This window comes from Pimephales promelas, chromosome 5 (genome assembly GCF_988280905.1).
Source record: "Pimephales promelas chromosome 5, fPimPro1.hap1.1, whole genome shotgun sequence".
NCBI lineage: Eukaryota > Metazoa > Chordata > Actinopteri > Cypriniformes > Leuciscidae > Pimephales > Pimephales promelas.
In genome coordinates, this window is record NC_142773.1 from 39,481,789 (window position 1) to 39,499,056 (window position 17,268).

At 36.1% G+C, this 17,268-nt stretch overlaps 2 protein-coding genes across 2 annotated transcripts in view; both read right to left on the minus strand.

Annotated features, from left to right (window-relative positions):
- Window positions 1-17,268, minus strand: part of LOC148981500 (polymeric immunoglobulin receptor-like) — a 56,437-nt gene that overhangs the window by 29,594 nt on the left and 9,575 nt on the right. Inside the window, exons 3-4 of the mRNA XM_089131508.1 lie at window positions 17,158-17,203; window positions 5,209-5,267 (exon numbers count right to left, since the gene is read on the minus strand). Coding sequence (XP_088987634.1) covers window positions 5,209-5,267; window positions 17,158-17,203 — 105 coding nt within the window. The remainder of the gene's footprint in view (window positions 1-5,208; window positions 5,268-17,157; window positions 17,204-17,268) is intronic.
- Window positions 1,015-17,187, minus strand: LOC148981502 (uncharacterized). The gene is made up of 7 exons (XM_089131518.1): window positions 17,115-17,187; window positions 3,572-3,608; window positions 3,416-3,475; window positions 3,176-3,276; window positions 2,493-2,542; window positions 2,276-2,341; window positions 1,015-1,106 (listed from the first exon to the last, which is right to left on the minus strand). Exons 2-6 carry the CDS (start codon window positions 3,601-3,603, stop codon window positions 2,282-2,284), a joined length of 303 nt encoding a protein of 100 aa, XP_088987644.1. The 5' UTR covers window positions 3,604-3,608; window positions 17,115-17,187; the 3' UTR covers window positions 1,015-1,106; window positions 2,276-2,281.

The following is a 17,268-nucleotide window of genomic DNA, read 5'->3' on the forward strand; positions in this document are numbered from 1 at the left end:
TCTCATGACTTCAAACAACACGGGCGAGCGCTGTGTTGCTCTGTCTCCCTCGCGCATATTAATCAAATCAATTGACACGATAGTAAAAGGTTGGAAGTGTGATTTAGCATGCTAATTTAGGTTTATAATTTGGCAGCACTATAACTTTTTTTTTGAGTTTTTTAATGACATCATTGCACTCATTCTTTTGATGCGTGTAGCTCATTTTTTGGATATTTTTACCTCAATTATTCCATAATATGGCACCTTTAAGAATTTGTTCATTTTCATACATTGTCAATTTCAGGGTGTTACAAACTGCCCCGAGACTTAGGGTGAAGATCCAAATGCAGCTTTAATAGAGACAATCCAGAATCATAATCCATACAGGCAAAAGGTCAAACACACGGGCAAAGAATCCAAATGAGTAACAGGACACAAAACCCTCAGGAAACCAGGATAATGGCATCAACATACAATACTTCACTAAGTATGAGTGAATACACACGCAGGGCTTAAATAGACAAAAGTAAACAAAATAATAACACAAGATGAGTAATCAAACATGATGATCCAGGCAATGGCTTTTGGGAAATGAAGTTCATAGCAGAATAATGGAGTGCCCTCTGGTGGAGATCACTGGTTTTTGTGACACAGTTATCACAAATTAGTCAAATTATATCAACTAAATAGATACATTTATAACATTGGCTGGCCAAAATAATTACATTTTTGTTACGTTCTTTGATGATATGATGATATGATTGTTGAACAGGTCAAGGCATCACGAATGATACATTATTTAGTATTAAATTTGTTTGATTTTCATCAGATGGTGTCACACATACAGGACAAATGTGTGTTAGGCTATATGAGCATTTAATGTCCTTATTTATCGAGCAATTACAATTAATTCAAAACTAAAAATAAATAAACTAAATAAACATTTTTTTTAAATGAACTGTAATTAGGCTACAATTTAACAATTAACAATTACAATTGTAACAAGGCTACAATTTATGTAGGCCTAAATTGCACTTGCATGAAAAGAAAAATGAAGGTTTCAGCTCTTTGCTGTTGTGTTGCTTTTGTCCTCCATTTGGTCAAGAATCCATTCTGGAGTGTACCTGTGATATAAGATAGTGAAAATAAATGCACTTGCACTTGCTATAAAAGGCAACTATATTTAAACACACGCGCGCACACACACAGTTTTAGCTGCACAACCTGTTAACTGTCAATGTTTCACCAATGGGATGCTTAGTGCTCTTTTTTATTACCTTTTTTTCCTGTCACATATTTTATTCTTCATCTTAAATTAGGTATCATTCGAAAGCTACGGTGGCCGAGAGAGCTCAACGTGCTGCAACTAAAATGCATGCAAATAGAAAAAAAACACCAACAATTTAAGAAAACATCATCCATTTGACAATATAGCCTATGTGACTCACTCACGGCGCTAAATACGTGTCTGTATTTGCAGCACATGTTATCAAACTGATGATGTTTTCTTAATTTGCTGGTATTTTTTTTTCTATTTGCAGCACATTGAGTGATCCTGTTCAACTCAGACATTGCCTTACGATAAAAACGCTAGTTCAGCGGTGTGCACCTCAGGATCTCTAGGGCAGAATCTGAAATCACCCCTAAACCCTCCTTCACTATTCCCTACATTAGTCCACTAACACTGTTCACTTGAAGGAGAGCATGAAAAGGAGTGAGCGAATTCAGACAGCCGTTGAGCGTACATCAGTTGTAGCTACACTCTTATTGCACTAATTGCGATGCATTATGGGATTTAATAAGTGTACTCAATAAAGTCCACTATGGTTTCGGACACCACTAAAGGCTGTCCCCTAATGCCCTATTTGTGGGTATGGGGGGGATTTTGGATTCAGCGTAGTACTTTCTCTGTGTTCAGTTTGAGCGGCCACCTCAATATATTGTGGAAGTTTATCTTGTGTTCCTGTTGTCTGAGAATTATATTAAAGACTTTTGATCCTTTATCTTCGTGCGCTTGTTTACAACAAACAGCAACACTTAGCTATTTTTATTAGGCCTTTAGCACCAAAACTAAATCTCAAGAACCTCAGTTTTGGAGCTTGGTTAGCATGTGGTTTTGATTTAAGAGCATCTTGTTTTGTAAAATATATATTTTCACTTAAAATAAGTTTAGTAGTCTTATTCTAAAGTGGCAGTTAACAGGTTTACACTAACTAAAAATTGAAATGGTACAAAAGAGATTTATTATTAATTTATTAGAGCAGGGTGTGTATGGATATGGATATAAACTCACAGGCTTTCAATGTTTTTTCACAGAGCTGTAGATCACAACGCTCACTGTATCCAATGACAATAAAGCCTGCGAATAAACATGATCAGCTTTAAGAATCCTGTATTACAACCATTAGTGTATAATTTCTGTACTACAATGCCTACAGAGAGGACTTCTGCATCAGATTTAGATTATTTTCTGAAGATTTCTGAATTCCATCAGTATGAAAACTACTTACTGTAATACTGGAGGGGTTAAATTTTTCTTCTTCACTAGTGTGACCCCTCTCTGTCAGAATGAGATATGCAGATTATATATCATAATATTTTTCAGAGACACTGTTAAAAATAAAAACCTTTATGTAATCTTTCCATTCCACAAAAGTTTCTTCATAATGGAAAAAAAGTTCCTTAGTTGTTTTTGTTTTTTAAATGTTCTTCACAATAAGAGCAAAATAGTTATTTTAAGAACTGTTCACTAAAAGGTTCTTTGGGGAACTGTTACATTTGCATGTATTTTTGATGTCTTTGTTCTGTGTAATGATTTGTCTGTCCTCTAGGGGGCGACAATGTTCTTGTTTGTGTCTTTGTCTTGTTAGGAACTGTTTGCCTGCATCTGTGGATCGTGTAGGTTTGGGATAAGAAATCATTGCAGGCAAATCTGCTCGGCAGGGGTTCTGTGTGCTCTCTTGTTGTTTGCGTTTACCCTGATTCATTTCCCTTCGACTAAAATGTTTATAATCTTTTTGTAATAATAAATCCCCTGTGGAACGAGCTGTGTTGTGATGTCCTCAGTTGTGTTATGGCTGCGGTTGTAACAGGAACCAAAAAAAATATTCTATGGTATTGTTTTGAAATACAGCTTTTGAAACCTTTATTTTTAAGATTATACTGAAAGTCCTCCAGAAGTAAGAAAACTCACCCAGCTTCTTTCTCAGCATCCAGGTTACTATTACAACGAGAGAAACGAGCGGGAACAGCACAAGCGTCGATACAAGACTCATGAGCAGTATCATATCAGGCCTGTAGTGATGGAGAGACATATTTGTGTTTAACATACAAAACCATTCTCACATTTAATGTGCAGCAAGTTCATCTCTTAAAGCTTTTTTCTAATTTACAGTCATGCAATTAAAGCAAATTCATTAATTTACTTGCATACTTGTTTTGCTTATCCTGGCGATGTTCTCTATTAATAGTTGCTGATGGATGGGCTTCATCTCTGCAATTAAAATGAACATTATTACATTACTGTGTTAACATGTAATAGTTTGGTATAATTTGCTATGAATGTTTGAATAACAATGTTCACACTTACATGTGTGTCTCAGGTCTTAAATCAGTAATCATAACTGCTGCCAAAAACAGAAACAGAGAAACAAGTTTCTTAGTTTGATCAAAGTGTTATCATTAATGAAAGAAGCTGTTTGTTTACTGTAAAATAGCTCCCATTAATGTTCATCTTTTTTATATTCCCATTAATGTTCACCTTTTTTAGCACACCAGGGTGACTAGGAACATGAAATTGTCCAGCCATGACTTCTTGTTTCACAGGAGTTAAAATATGAGGAAATACAAAGGCCAAATTCCCTTAATCATCCATCACAATGAGTAAAACCAAAGAATATACTGTAGTTCTGATGTGCATCAAAAGATTGTTGAGCATCACAAAACAGAAAGTGGCTGTAAGAAAATAGCAAAAGAATTGCCCATTTCCCCATTTTGCAAAAGAATTGCCAAAAAAAATCCCCATTTTGACCATCAGGGCAATAATTAAGTTCCAATCAACTAAAGATGTTGTGAATCTGCAGGAAGAGATTCAATGGATGGTGAGGATGAAAGTTTGAGTGGCCAAAGACTCTTCAAGGATCACAGATGGAGAATTGCAGAGATTAGTTGAGTCTTGGGGTCAGAAAGCCTATTTAAAAAAATCAGACAACCCCTACATCACCACATGTTGTTTGAGAGGGTTTCAAGAAAAATCCTCCTCACTCATCCAAGAACAAGCAAATTCAGTTTCAGACACGACTGGATCTTCAAACGGCACAAGCTTCTGTGGTCAGATCATCAGCTTTTTGGCAGCAAACACACTAGATGGGTTTGGTGCACACAAGATTAAAAAGTACCCCATGTGCACAATTTAATAAACCGTTGGATCTTTAATGTTGTGGGCATATTTTTCTGCTGGAGGTCCTGGACTTCTTATTCAGATACATGGCATCATGGATTCAATCAAATATCAACAGATAAAAAATCTAAACCTGACGCCTTCTGCTAGAAATCTTATAATCTTATCTTCAAAAAAGGAGGTTGCAAAAAGTATTTAATAAAAGGGTGCCAATGATTGGGGCCAGAAAAAAAAAAAAAAACATTTTTTTCATAGTGTGATTCCCTTGTGCCGTTTGAAGATCCAGTGCAGATTTATTTTTTACAGCCAGTTTTGATCATATTTACCAGGGGTCATTCATTCTGAGCACGACTGTAATTATGACTTTTTTCTTATAATTTAGACTTATGGTATAATTTTCTATGTAATAATTATAAATTACTAAAGCATGATTTTATACTTTTTTCATACATTGTCATAATTAATTTTTTTTGTCGTAATCATGACTTTTTATGTTATAATTTTGACTCATGTCATTCTTAGCTGCTATCTTTAGACCTTTGACAAAATTGTGATATTTTATGTTAGAATTTCAGGTTTTTGTGTCACAAATATGACTTTTTATGTCATTAATTCTACTTTTATGTCATAATTATGGTTTACTAAAGCATGATTGTTTTTCATATGTGGCTGAAATGGGCTCCCATTGTATGCAGTACATATAAACAGCGATTGTCTCCAGAGTATTTTTTATTTTCTTTCTGATGGATTAATGTCATGTCATATCATAATTGGTATAACACAGTAAACATATTTGATCTGATTAACCCAGTTCAGCTGCTCCTTACTGTTTATGATTTCATTCACGCTTGTAGGATTTCTGTTTGCAGATGTCTGAGTTGTGTACCTACAAAACAATGTAAAAAAGAGAAAGAAAAATATGAAAGTACAATTGAATCATATCATTCCAAACCTGTATGACTTTCTTTCCTCTGTGGAACATGAAAGAAAAGAACAATACTTGTATGCTCTTCTCCTGCACTTCTTTCTTAAAAAAAAAACAACCCTAATCATTCCACACTGTGAACAAATCATTTAGAGCAGTTTTGGGAACAGCATCAAGTTTTCGGGGTACAAAAGAATTTAGATGCATTTGATTCTTTTAAATGGTCAGAAATTACACCTACTTGTCTGTCTCAGGGTCAGATAATGCTGCTGTTGGAATACGTGTCACTGAAAGGAGAAAAACATGAAGATATTTATAGAGAATTAAGATATAAGATAGCTGAACTGATGTGTGATCATCTTACCAGGTTTGGGTTTGACAGTGAGTTGAACAGGAACCTGCAGATCTCCTACTGAGCACAAGAACCATCCAGAATCACTGAGTCTCAGTCCAGTCATCAACACAGTGAAGGAGCTTCTCCCATCATCACTGATCTGGACTGATGAACTCTGGGATGTGTCAGTCCTCCCCACTGTGTAACAGCCCTTATCTTTATATCTGCACCACTGTTTGAGTTTATTCTTATATTCAGAGCTGTAGAGACACCGGACACTGACATCATCACCTTCACGTCCAGATACACTGCTGTTCATCACAGACACATCAGGAGCTGAAATCAGTCAAAAAACATTTGTCCATCAACTGTCTTATTGCCTGTAAAATGTAAATAGGCCTATCTAAATTCCCTTGATATTGATTAATTTGATATTTTTAAGTGTTTACTCTTAAAATATAACCGCAAAAGTTCCCAACAAACCAAATATAGAAACACGCAACAAATAGAACAAAATGGAAATGTTTGGGACCCAAATAAGTGCCGAACCTGGCTGGGACATGCTTATTGCTCGTGAGCATCCCTATGCCCTACTCGATTAGAATGGACTGCATTTATATAGCGCCTTCATAGACCTTCATAGGCCACCAAAGCGCTTTACATATTGCCTCACATTCACCCATTCATACGCTCATTCACACACCGACGGCGCGGTGTGACACCCCTTTGCACGGTGTCAGCCATGCAAGGCGCCAGCCAGCTCGTCGGGAGCAGCTGGGGTTAGGTGTCTTGCTCATGGACACCTCGACACTTGGCCAGGTGGTACCGAGGATTGAACCACCAACCTTTCGGTTCGTAGACAACCCACATGAACCACTGAGCCACTGCCGCCCCAAGAAGAAGGGCAGAGCCCTTGAAGATGGGACTTTGGAGGGAGCAGAGCACTTGTGTGCCATCATGTAGACGTGTGAACGCACTTGATGAAGGGAGCAACGAAAGACATAAGCTGTGTCCCAATGTGAAGGCTGCATCCCCCGAAGGCCGTATTTGAAGGCCGATTGCGTCACCGCGGTGCGATGAAGGCTGTCCCAAATTACTTCAGCATCCTCCGAAGGCCGTATTTGAAGCATGGTTCTTCTTCTTCTTCTGTTGTTTAAATGCCGGTTGGCTCAAACTAAGGCCGGTTGCATAATTGCAGCACGACAAACGCTACCCTGATTCAAAATGCAAAATGCACCCTTTCCCCAAATGGATCCAAAGCGCCCTATCCTACCCCATAAGTCATTGGGCTGGTGACGACATCATTTTTATTTATTTTAAAAAAGGGCGGCAGAGAGTTCAGTGGTGGACGGCAGATTCACACTTAAATGTAAAAGTATTATAACTCGGGGATGAAACATCCTCCCATGCAGTGTAGCCACATATGGTCACGAGAGGGCCTGGGCGTGCCTAATCTCTCACTGAATGTGTGAGAGTTGGCAGCCCTGCCTTATAGGCTTTCATTTAAGCCCAGTCCTGAATCTGTCTGACAAACAGAGGTCACATGACTTCTTTAAACCAGAAATAACACACATTTTTTTCACAATTTCTTCCTAAACTGTGCTTTCTTTTAACCATGTGGCATGAAAGAACACCAGGGACACAAAACTCAACAACTTCAATACTCAAGACACTCTGATGACTCAGAAAATGTATAATATACCCATACACTATTTATTTGTGAGAGCCTTAAATTAGACTTGTGCAGTCAGAAAAAGTCTTCAAAATAGAACAGAGCCAAATTAATAGAATGGACGAATAGAATAGGAAGACCCATGTCTAAGTTTAGGTTACAGAAATTAGCTTCAATTCAGCCATTTTAAAGTAGTTAAAAAATCCTACCTCTAAATTTTGTGTTCCTCTTTCCTAAACCATTCCGCTTTGCAAGACTTTTCAGACTAAACTCCAAGGAGACAATAAGAGGAATCAGAATCAGAACTAGTGTAACAGAATTAGCATTGATTGATTCTCAGTTAATGAAGAAGAAATATAATAATATATAATAATAATACTTATATATATATATATATATATATATATATATATATATAATGAAATATATCAGCAATTCTAAATAGTTGGTGTCACATGGGCGGGTTCTTCAGTTAACATGTTCTCTTTTTAACATATTTTTACATGTGTGTACAGAAATGAATATTATAACCCAACATCACTTACATTTTACATTATTTAACGTTATTTAGAGTTTAATATTATTTTTGAACTGCTTATTTATTTTATATTATATTTTAATAAATATCATTGTCAGAAAAAAAAACGAAATTTGGAAAAAAAAAAAAATATTTACCTGTTAGCACATTCAGATACAAATAATAACTGATGCCAGAGCGACCAATCTCCACAGCGCACCAGTAATATCCAGAGTCTGACGTCTGCAGATTGTCCCATCGCACTGTAAAAATACTCTGGTCTGGATAATCAGTGATGGAATATTTTCCTTTCTGTCCTGGATATGCCAATATTAGGCAAGTGCTCCAAATCGTCCCCTTACACAAATATTTGCGGTTTTCTTTATATTGTTTATCATACACGCATGGAAGAAGGACAGATGATCCAGATTTCACTGCTATCTTAAGTTCCAGTGCATTAACTCCAGCAACACCTGTAGTCAAGAATAAATGGAGAAAACATATAACACTCATGATGTAAATGAATATAGTAGAATTAGAACTTAAAGAATTCAAGTTAAACCATTTTAACAATTTAACAACAGACTGTACAATGGTTTAGTAATACTTTTGAAACAGAATTATAATTATTATTCGTTTTGTTTTTACCTGAAGAGTAAAGTAAAACCCCAGAGAGAACCAGAAGGTAAATCATGTCTATAGCGGAGTGTGTGTGTGTGTGTGTGTGTGTGTGTGTGTGTTTGTGTGTGGATGAGAGCTGGTCACTTCTTGAACTGTCTCTGTTTCAGAGCAGAAATGACGCCTGAAACCACAAAATAAAAACTGTCAGCAAGTGTTAAAATTAGCAGCAGCCTCAAAGTAGCCACAACCCATCAACATATTACTAATGACTAATTTGATTTGTGAACTGCATCACTCCCTCCAGGAAATAAATGACACCATGGTTCGTGTTACTTACTGATGGATTTATAGCATCATCCTTCTCTCCGGCCGTCATCACATTCACCGTCAAACTGTATGAGAATGCAAAAGGTAAACACGTTCACACACAAGAAGTAAATACAAATAGGCCTACATGGGGAATACGAAAGTAACACACATACCTTACCTCGCTGGCTGCATATAAGCCTAACCAATAGGGAACGAGTTCACTTGAAAAACCCGGTTCAAAAAACAAAAATCATCTAAACTTTTTCGCTCAAACAACAAAAAAACATGGATAATCACTTCCCACCAGAAGTCTGTTTTTCCTGTTGCGCCTTAAAAAGTGTCTGTGTGCAATTTTGTAACCTACTTTAGTTCCTAGTTAACATCAACACTCAATATCCATGAATAGATTATACAAATATAACAAAACCATGTTAAGTAACGTAAAAATTATGTATGGCAATTATAAACTGGTTAAAGCCTGTTAAAATATAGAAGTGGTATAATCTAAATCAGCAGATTCTCTTGTTTCATTTGACATTTAACATTTACTCAAAATAAAAAATAAACTTTCTTTCTTTCACAACATACAGGCCTGCCAACTCGCACGTATTCAGCGGCAATTCTCACGCTTTTTGCCACACCCCCGATTTCTCACGCTGAAGTGTCAACCCGGCCGGTCAATTAAAAAATTGTCAGCAAGCCACCATTTCACAAAACTGTGAAAGTGATAACACAAACTGTAAGCTTTTTATATATTTTAATCATGTGTTCAATCGTTGCAGATTTACAATAAAATGTATTTAAACGGCTACGGCTTGAGTTGGTGGAAGGGGTTCATTAGGGGTTGGTTTAACTTTAAAATAAGCCAATTTTGTTGACAAAATAAATGCATTGCATGCACAAAATCTAAACTGTCCATGTTTAAACTGTCTTTAAAAATGTATTTAGCCTAAGTATCATTTTCAAATGTGTTGTGGCTGCATTAGTTCCTGTAGTGAGTGATGAACCTCTAAGAAAATAAAATAATAATGTGTGAATCTGCACTGAGGCTGTTAGAAACACACGAGATAGTAAAGATGCAACACTAAACATTCAAGCAGAGACTGAAACTCCACTGACACTGTTAACCACACGGATATCAGAAATATGTGATACAGTATATGGGCAGACAAAAAACAAAAAAGGTTTTTGGCCTTCAAACGTAAAAAAGAAGTGCACAGAACGTTCCCCTAACGTTCCCGAATGGTCCCATGAGGTTATTTTTTTTTTCTAAGTTATTTTTTCTTTTAAATAATCCTATATATACATATTGATATTTTCTTTTCTCTTTTTTCAGCTGAAAACACCAAACGGGCCTTGTGGACTCAGTCAGCCAGTCTCAAAGTCTTAATAATTCACAAGAATTAACAAGTTGTCAAATTTGTACGATACTGATACATATTTGTATAGTACATAATCCTGCAGCTTTTACTCCTAGTGCTGTCATTGGCTACTGCCTCAATTCCTGTACATATTTATCATGGTATTTGTAATTCAGTTGCGTCCCTTCTTGGAAAGTAGTCGGGGATGTCCCTCACACTGTCAGCAAATTCATATTAATTGCATTGTATTCATTAAAATGATAACAAATTGGTCCGTCTGTTCATTTTCCAATGATACATGATTTATCTCCTCACACCTCATAACTCTGTTTGCAATTGCAAGAGTGGAGAAGCTAATTTGTCTTGTCACATGACATCATATATGATATATCCGATTATTTTGTCGTAGCCTAATCAGATCAGTTACACTCCTGATAACTGTCCCGTTTGCATGTAAATCATGTTATTTTTAAAAGAGTTCATGTGATTATTGTCATGATCCTGGTTCTTTCTCTCTTCTTTTCTTACTCTGTCTCCATCTGCTGGTCACACACACACACACACACACACACACACACACACACACACACACACACACACACACACACACACACACACACACACACACACACACACACACACACACACACACACACACACACCCATTATTAGTCACTCATCTTTTCCAGCTGATCCTCGTTCTCTCATCTCCTCACCTGAGGCCTCATGTATAAAACTTTGCGTAGATGTCATCCTTAAAGAGTGCGTATGCATATTTCTATGCCCATTTTGTGCGTACGCAACGTTTATACATCAGGCCCCTGGACCTGCCGCTGGAGCTTCACTCTGCCTACCAAGACTATTTTGTGAACTTTCCATTTGTTAAACGGCCGTTGCGGCTTTGCCTTGTTTACATTAAAGACTGAATTACCTGCTTTACGCCTTTTGGAACTTCTTCTCCAGCTACCGTGACAATTATTCATTATTCCCACATATCAATGAATCTATTACATAAAAATGCTTTGTTTCTGAATTTTTTTTTTTTTGAGCTGTTGAAAGGTTTCTTATGCAATGTTCAAGTCACCGCTGAAGACACATAACACATTAGGCTATTATTAGACATAGCATATTAGGCTGTATACACTTATTTCAGTACTTTTTGCTGCAGTCTTTAAGAAGTGAAATCAAAGAAACAACAGAAGAAATGGGTAATTTACACAAACAAACATAAAGCATGTTTTGAGGGTAGAATGTTTCTATCTTACCTGCAGTGTAAAGTAAAACACCAAGGAGAATCGGAGGAAGAGCCATGTGACCGTCAGAATGAGTAAAAGACAGAACCTGAAATGAAAATCTGACTTTCTGTCTCTGATAATGAGCCGTTCTTGTTTCTGTATACTCATCGATGTAATGAAAACTGTTCTACACCGAAAGAAATATACACAAATATAATGTACAAAACTCTGCAGCTGAAGGAAGGCCTTATATATTATCTACTATTGTGCATGGTGTGCTTCATGCATCATCTTCTGAACCAGACAGAACATCTTTCATCCTACAAACTAAAATTACAACTCCATTCTTGAATGGGTAACAAGCCCAACAAAACAACACTGACACACATTCAGACAAGAGTCAGGGATGTAATGTAAAAAGCAGGCTTAAATGTGCACTCTGGGATAAAAAAAATCAAATCATACACCATATTCCATACCAAATACCTCCACGGCCACGCGCACTCTCATGACTTCAAACAACACGGGCGAGCGCTGTGTCTCCCTCGCGCATATTAATCAAATCAATTGACACGATAGTAAAAGGTTGGAAGTGTGATTTAGCATGCTAATTTAGGTTTATAATTTGGCAGCACTATAACTTTTTTTTGAGTTTTTTAATGACATCATTGCACTCATTCTTTTGATGCGTGTAGCTCATTTTTTGGATATTTTTACCTCAATTATTCCATAATATGGCACCGTTAAGAATTTGTTCATTTTCATACATTGTCAATTTCAGGGTGTTACAAACTGCCCCGAGACTTAGGGTGAAGATCCAAATGCAGCTTTAATAGAGACAATCCAGAATCATAATCCATACAGGCAAAAGGTCAAACACACGGGCAAAGAATCCAAATGAGTAACAGGGCACAAAACCCTCAGGAAACCAGGATAATGGCATCAACATACAATACTTCACTAAGTATGAGTGAATACACACGCAGGGCTTAAATAGACAAAAGTAAACAAAATAATAACACAAGATGAGTAATCAGAACATCATGATCCAGGCAATGGCTTTTGGGAAATGTAGTTCATAGCAGAATAATGGAGTGCCCTCTGGTGGAGATCACTGGTGTTTGTGACACAGTTATCACAAATTAGTCAAATTATATCAACTAAATAGATACATTTATAACATTGGCTGGCCAAAATAATTACATTTTTGTTACGTTCTTTGATGATATGATGATATGATTGTTGAACAGGTCAAGGCATCACGAATGATACATTATTTAGTATTAAATTTGTTTGATTTTCATCAGATGGTGTCACACATACAGGACAAATGTGTGTTAGGCTATATGAGCATTTAATGTCCTTATTTATCGAGCAATTACAATTAATTCAAAACTAAAAATAAATAAACTAAATAAACATTTTTTTTTTTAATGAACTGTAATTAAATTACTTCTAACAAAAATGCATTTCTGCAAGGCTACAATTTATGTAGGCCTAAATTGCACTTGCATGAAAAGAAAAATGAAGGTTTCAGCTCTTTGCTGTTGTGTTGCTTTTGTCCTCCATTTGGTCAAGAATCCATTCTGGAGTGTACCTGTGATATAAGATTGTGAAATTAAATGCACTTGCAAGATTGGAAATTCATTTTGTTTCAACTATAAAAGGCAACTATATTTAAACACACATGCACACACACAGTTTTAGCTGCACAACCTGTTAACTGTCAATGTTTCACCAATGGGATGCTTAGTGCTCTTTTTTATTACCTTTTTTTCCTGTCACATATTTTATTCTTCATCTTAAATTAGGTATCATTCGAAAGCTACGGTGGCCGAGAGAGCTCAACGTGCTGCAACTAAAATGCATGCAAATAGAAAAAAAACACCAACAATTTAAGAAAACATCATCCATTTGACAATATAGCCTATGTGACTCACTCACAACGCTAAATACGTGTCTGTATTTGCAGCACATGTTTTCAAACTGATGATGTTTTCTTAATTTGCTGGTATTTTTTTTTCTATTTGCAGCACATTGAGTGATCCTGTTCAACTCAGACATTGCCTTACGATAAAAACGCTAGTTCAGCGGTGTGCACCTCAGGATCTGAAATCACCCCTAAACCCTCATTCACTATTCCCTACGTTAGTCCACTAACACTGTTCACTTGAAGGAGAGCATGAAAAGGAGTGAGCGAATTCAGACAGCCGTTGAGCGTACATCAGTTGTAGCTACACTCTTATTGCACTAATTGCGATGCATTATGGGATTTAATAAGTGTACTCAATAAAGTCCACTATGGTTTCGGACACCACTAAAGGCTGTCCCCTAATGCCCTATTTGTGTATTTGTGTAATTCCCTATTGGGGGGGGGGGGGGGGGATTTTGGATTCAGCGTAGTTAGTACTTTCTCTGCGTTCAGTTTGAGCGGCCACCTCAATATATTGTGGAAGTTTATCTTGTGTTCCTGTTGTCTGAGAATTATATTAAAGACTTTTGATCCTTTATCTTCGTACGCTTGTTTACAACAAACAGCAACACTTAGCTATTTTTATTAGGCCTTTAGCACCAAAACTAAATCTCAAGAACCTCAGTTTTGGAGCTTGGTTAGCATGTGGTTTTGATTTAAGAGCATCTTGTTTTGTAAAATATATATTTTCACTTAAAATAAGTTTAGTAGTCTTATTCTAAAGTGGCAGTTAACAGGTTTACACTAACTAAAAATTGAAATGGTACAAAAGAGATTTATTATTAATTAACAGTTAATTACTTTCATTCGCTCATAACGTCATTAAGGAGCAGGGTGTGTATGGATATGGATATAAACTCACAGGCTTTCAATGTTTTTTCACAGAGCTGTAGATCACAACGCTCACTGTATCCAATGACGATAAAGCCTGCGAATAAACATGATCAGCTTTAAGAATCCTGTATTACAACCATTAGTGTATAATTTCTGTACTACAATGCCTACAGAGAGGACTTCTGCATCAGATTTAGATTCTTTTCTGAAGATTTCTGAATTCCATCTGTATGAAAACTACTTACTGTAATACTGGAGGGGTTAAATTTTTCTTCTTCACTAGTGTGACCCCTCTCTGTCAGAATGAGATATGCAGATTATATATCATAATATTTTTCAGAGACACTGTTAAAAATAAAAAACCTTTATGTAATCTTTCCATTCCACAAAAGTTTCTTCATAATGGAAACAAAGTTCTTTAGTTGTTGTTTTTTTAAATGTTCTTCACAATAAGAGCAAAATAGTTATTTTAAGAACTGTTCACTAAAAAGTTCTTTGGGGAACTGTTACATTTGCATGTATTTTTGATGTCTTTGTTCTGTGTAATGATTTGTCTGTCCTCTAGGGGGCGACAATGTTCTTGTTTGTGTCTTTGTCTTGTTAGGAACTGATTGCCTGCATCTGTGGATCGTGTAGGTTTGGGATAAGAAATCATTGCAGCCAAATCTGCTCGGCGGGGGTTCTGTGTGATCTCTTGTTGTCTGCGTTTACCCTGATTCATTTCCCTTCGACTAAAATGTTTATAATCTTTTTGTAATAATAAATCCCCTGTGGAAAGATCTGTGTTGTGATGTCCTCAGTTGTGTTATGGCTGCGGTTGTAACAGGAACCAAAAAAAAATATTCTATGGTATTGTTTTGAAATACAGCTTTTGAAACCTTTATTTTTAAGATTATACTGAAAGTCCTCCAGAAGTAAGAAATCTCACCCAGCTTCTTTCTCAGCATCCAGGTTACTATTACAACCAGAGAAACGAGCAGGAACAGCACAAGCGTCGATACAAGACTCATGAGCAGAATCATATCATGCCTGTAGTGATGGAGAGACATACAGTATTTGTGTTTAACATACAGAACCATTCTCACATTTAATGTGCAGCAAGTTCATCTGTTAAAGCTTTTTATAATTTACAGTCATGCAATTAAAGCAAAATCATTAATTTACATGCATACTTGTTTTGCTTATCCTGGCTATGTTCTTTATTAATAGTTGCTGAGGCTGATGTTACAGATGGATGAGCTTCATCTCTGCAATTGCATTACATTACTCTGAACATTACATTACTATGTTAACATGTATAATTTGCTATGAATGACTGAAAAATAATGTTCACACTTACATGCGTGTCTCGGGTCTTAAATCAGTAATCATAACTGCTGCCAAAAACAGAAACAGAGAAACAAGTTTCTTAGTTTGATCAAAGTGTTATCATTAATGAAAGAAGCTGTTTGTTTACTGTAAAATAGCTCCCATTAATGTTCACCTTTTTTATATTCCCATTAATGTTCACCTTTTTTAGCACACCAGGGTGACTAGGAACATGAAATTGTCCAGCCATGACTTCTTGTCTCACAGGAGTTAAAATATGAGGAAATACAAAGGCCAAATTCCCTTAATCATCCATCACAATGAGTAAAACCAAAGAATATACTGTAGTTCTGATGTGCATCAGAAGATTGTTGAGCTTCACAAAACAAAAAGTGGCTGTAAGAAAATAGCTAAAGAATTGAAAATCCCCATTTTGACCATCAGGGCAATAATTAACAATTTCCAATCAACTAAAGATGTTGTGAATCTGCAGGAAGAGATTCAATGGATGATGAGGATGAAAGTTTGAGTGGCCAAAGACTCTTCAAGGATCACAGATGGAGAATTGCAGAGATTAGTTGAGTCTTGGGGTCAGAAAGCCTATTTTAAAAAATCAGACAACCCCTACATCACCACATGTTGTTTGAGAGGGTTTCAAGAAAAATCCTCCTCACTCATCCAAGAACAAACTCCAGCATATTCAGTTTCAGACACGACTGGATCTTCAAACGGCACAAGCTTCTGTGGTCAGATCATCAGCTTTTTGGCAGCAAACACGCTAGATGGGTTTGGTGAACACAAGATTAAAAAGTACCCCATGTGCACAATTTAATAAACCGTTGGATCTTTAATGTTGTGGGCATATTTTTCAGCTGGAGGTCCTAGACTTCTTATTCAGAGACATGGCATCATGGATTCTATCAAATATCAACAGATAAAAAATCTAAACCTGACGCCTTCTGCTAGAAATCTTATAATCTTATCTTCGAAAAAGGAGGTTGCAAAAAGTATTTAATAAAAGGGTGCCAATGATTGGGGCCAGAAAAAAAAAAAAAAAACATTTTTTTCATAATGTGATTCCCTTGTGCCGTTTGAAGATCCAGTGCAGATTTATTTTTTACAGACAGTTTTGATCATATTTACCAGGGGTCATTCATTCTGAGCACGACTGTAATTATGACTTTTTTCTTATAATTTAGACTTATGTTATAATTTTCTATGTAATAATTATAAATTACTAAAGCATGATTTTATACTTTTTTCATACATTGTCATAATTAATTTTTTTTTGTCGTAATCATGACTTTTTATGTTATAATTTTGACTCATTTCAGTCTTAGCTGCTATCTTTAGACCTTTGACAGAATTCTGATATTTTATGTTAGAATTTCAGGTTTTTGTGTCACAAATATGACTTTTTATGTCATTAAATCTACTTTTATGTCATAATTATGGTTTACTGAAGCATAATTGTTTTTCATATTTGGCTGAAATGGGCTCCCATTGTATGCAGTACATATAAACAGCGATTGTCTCCAGAGTATTTTTTATTTTCTTTCTGATGGATTAATGTCATGTCATATCATAATTGGTATAACACAGTAAACATATTTGATCTGATTAACCCAGTTCAGCTGCTCCTTACTGTTTATTATTTCATTCTCTGTGTATTATTTCATTATTTCTACTTGTCTGTCTCAGGGTCAGATGGTGTAGCTGTTGGAATACGTGTCACTGAAAGGAGAAAAACATGAAGATATTTATAGAGAATTAAGATATAAGATAGCTGAACTGATGTG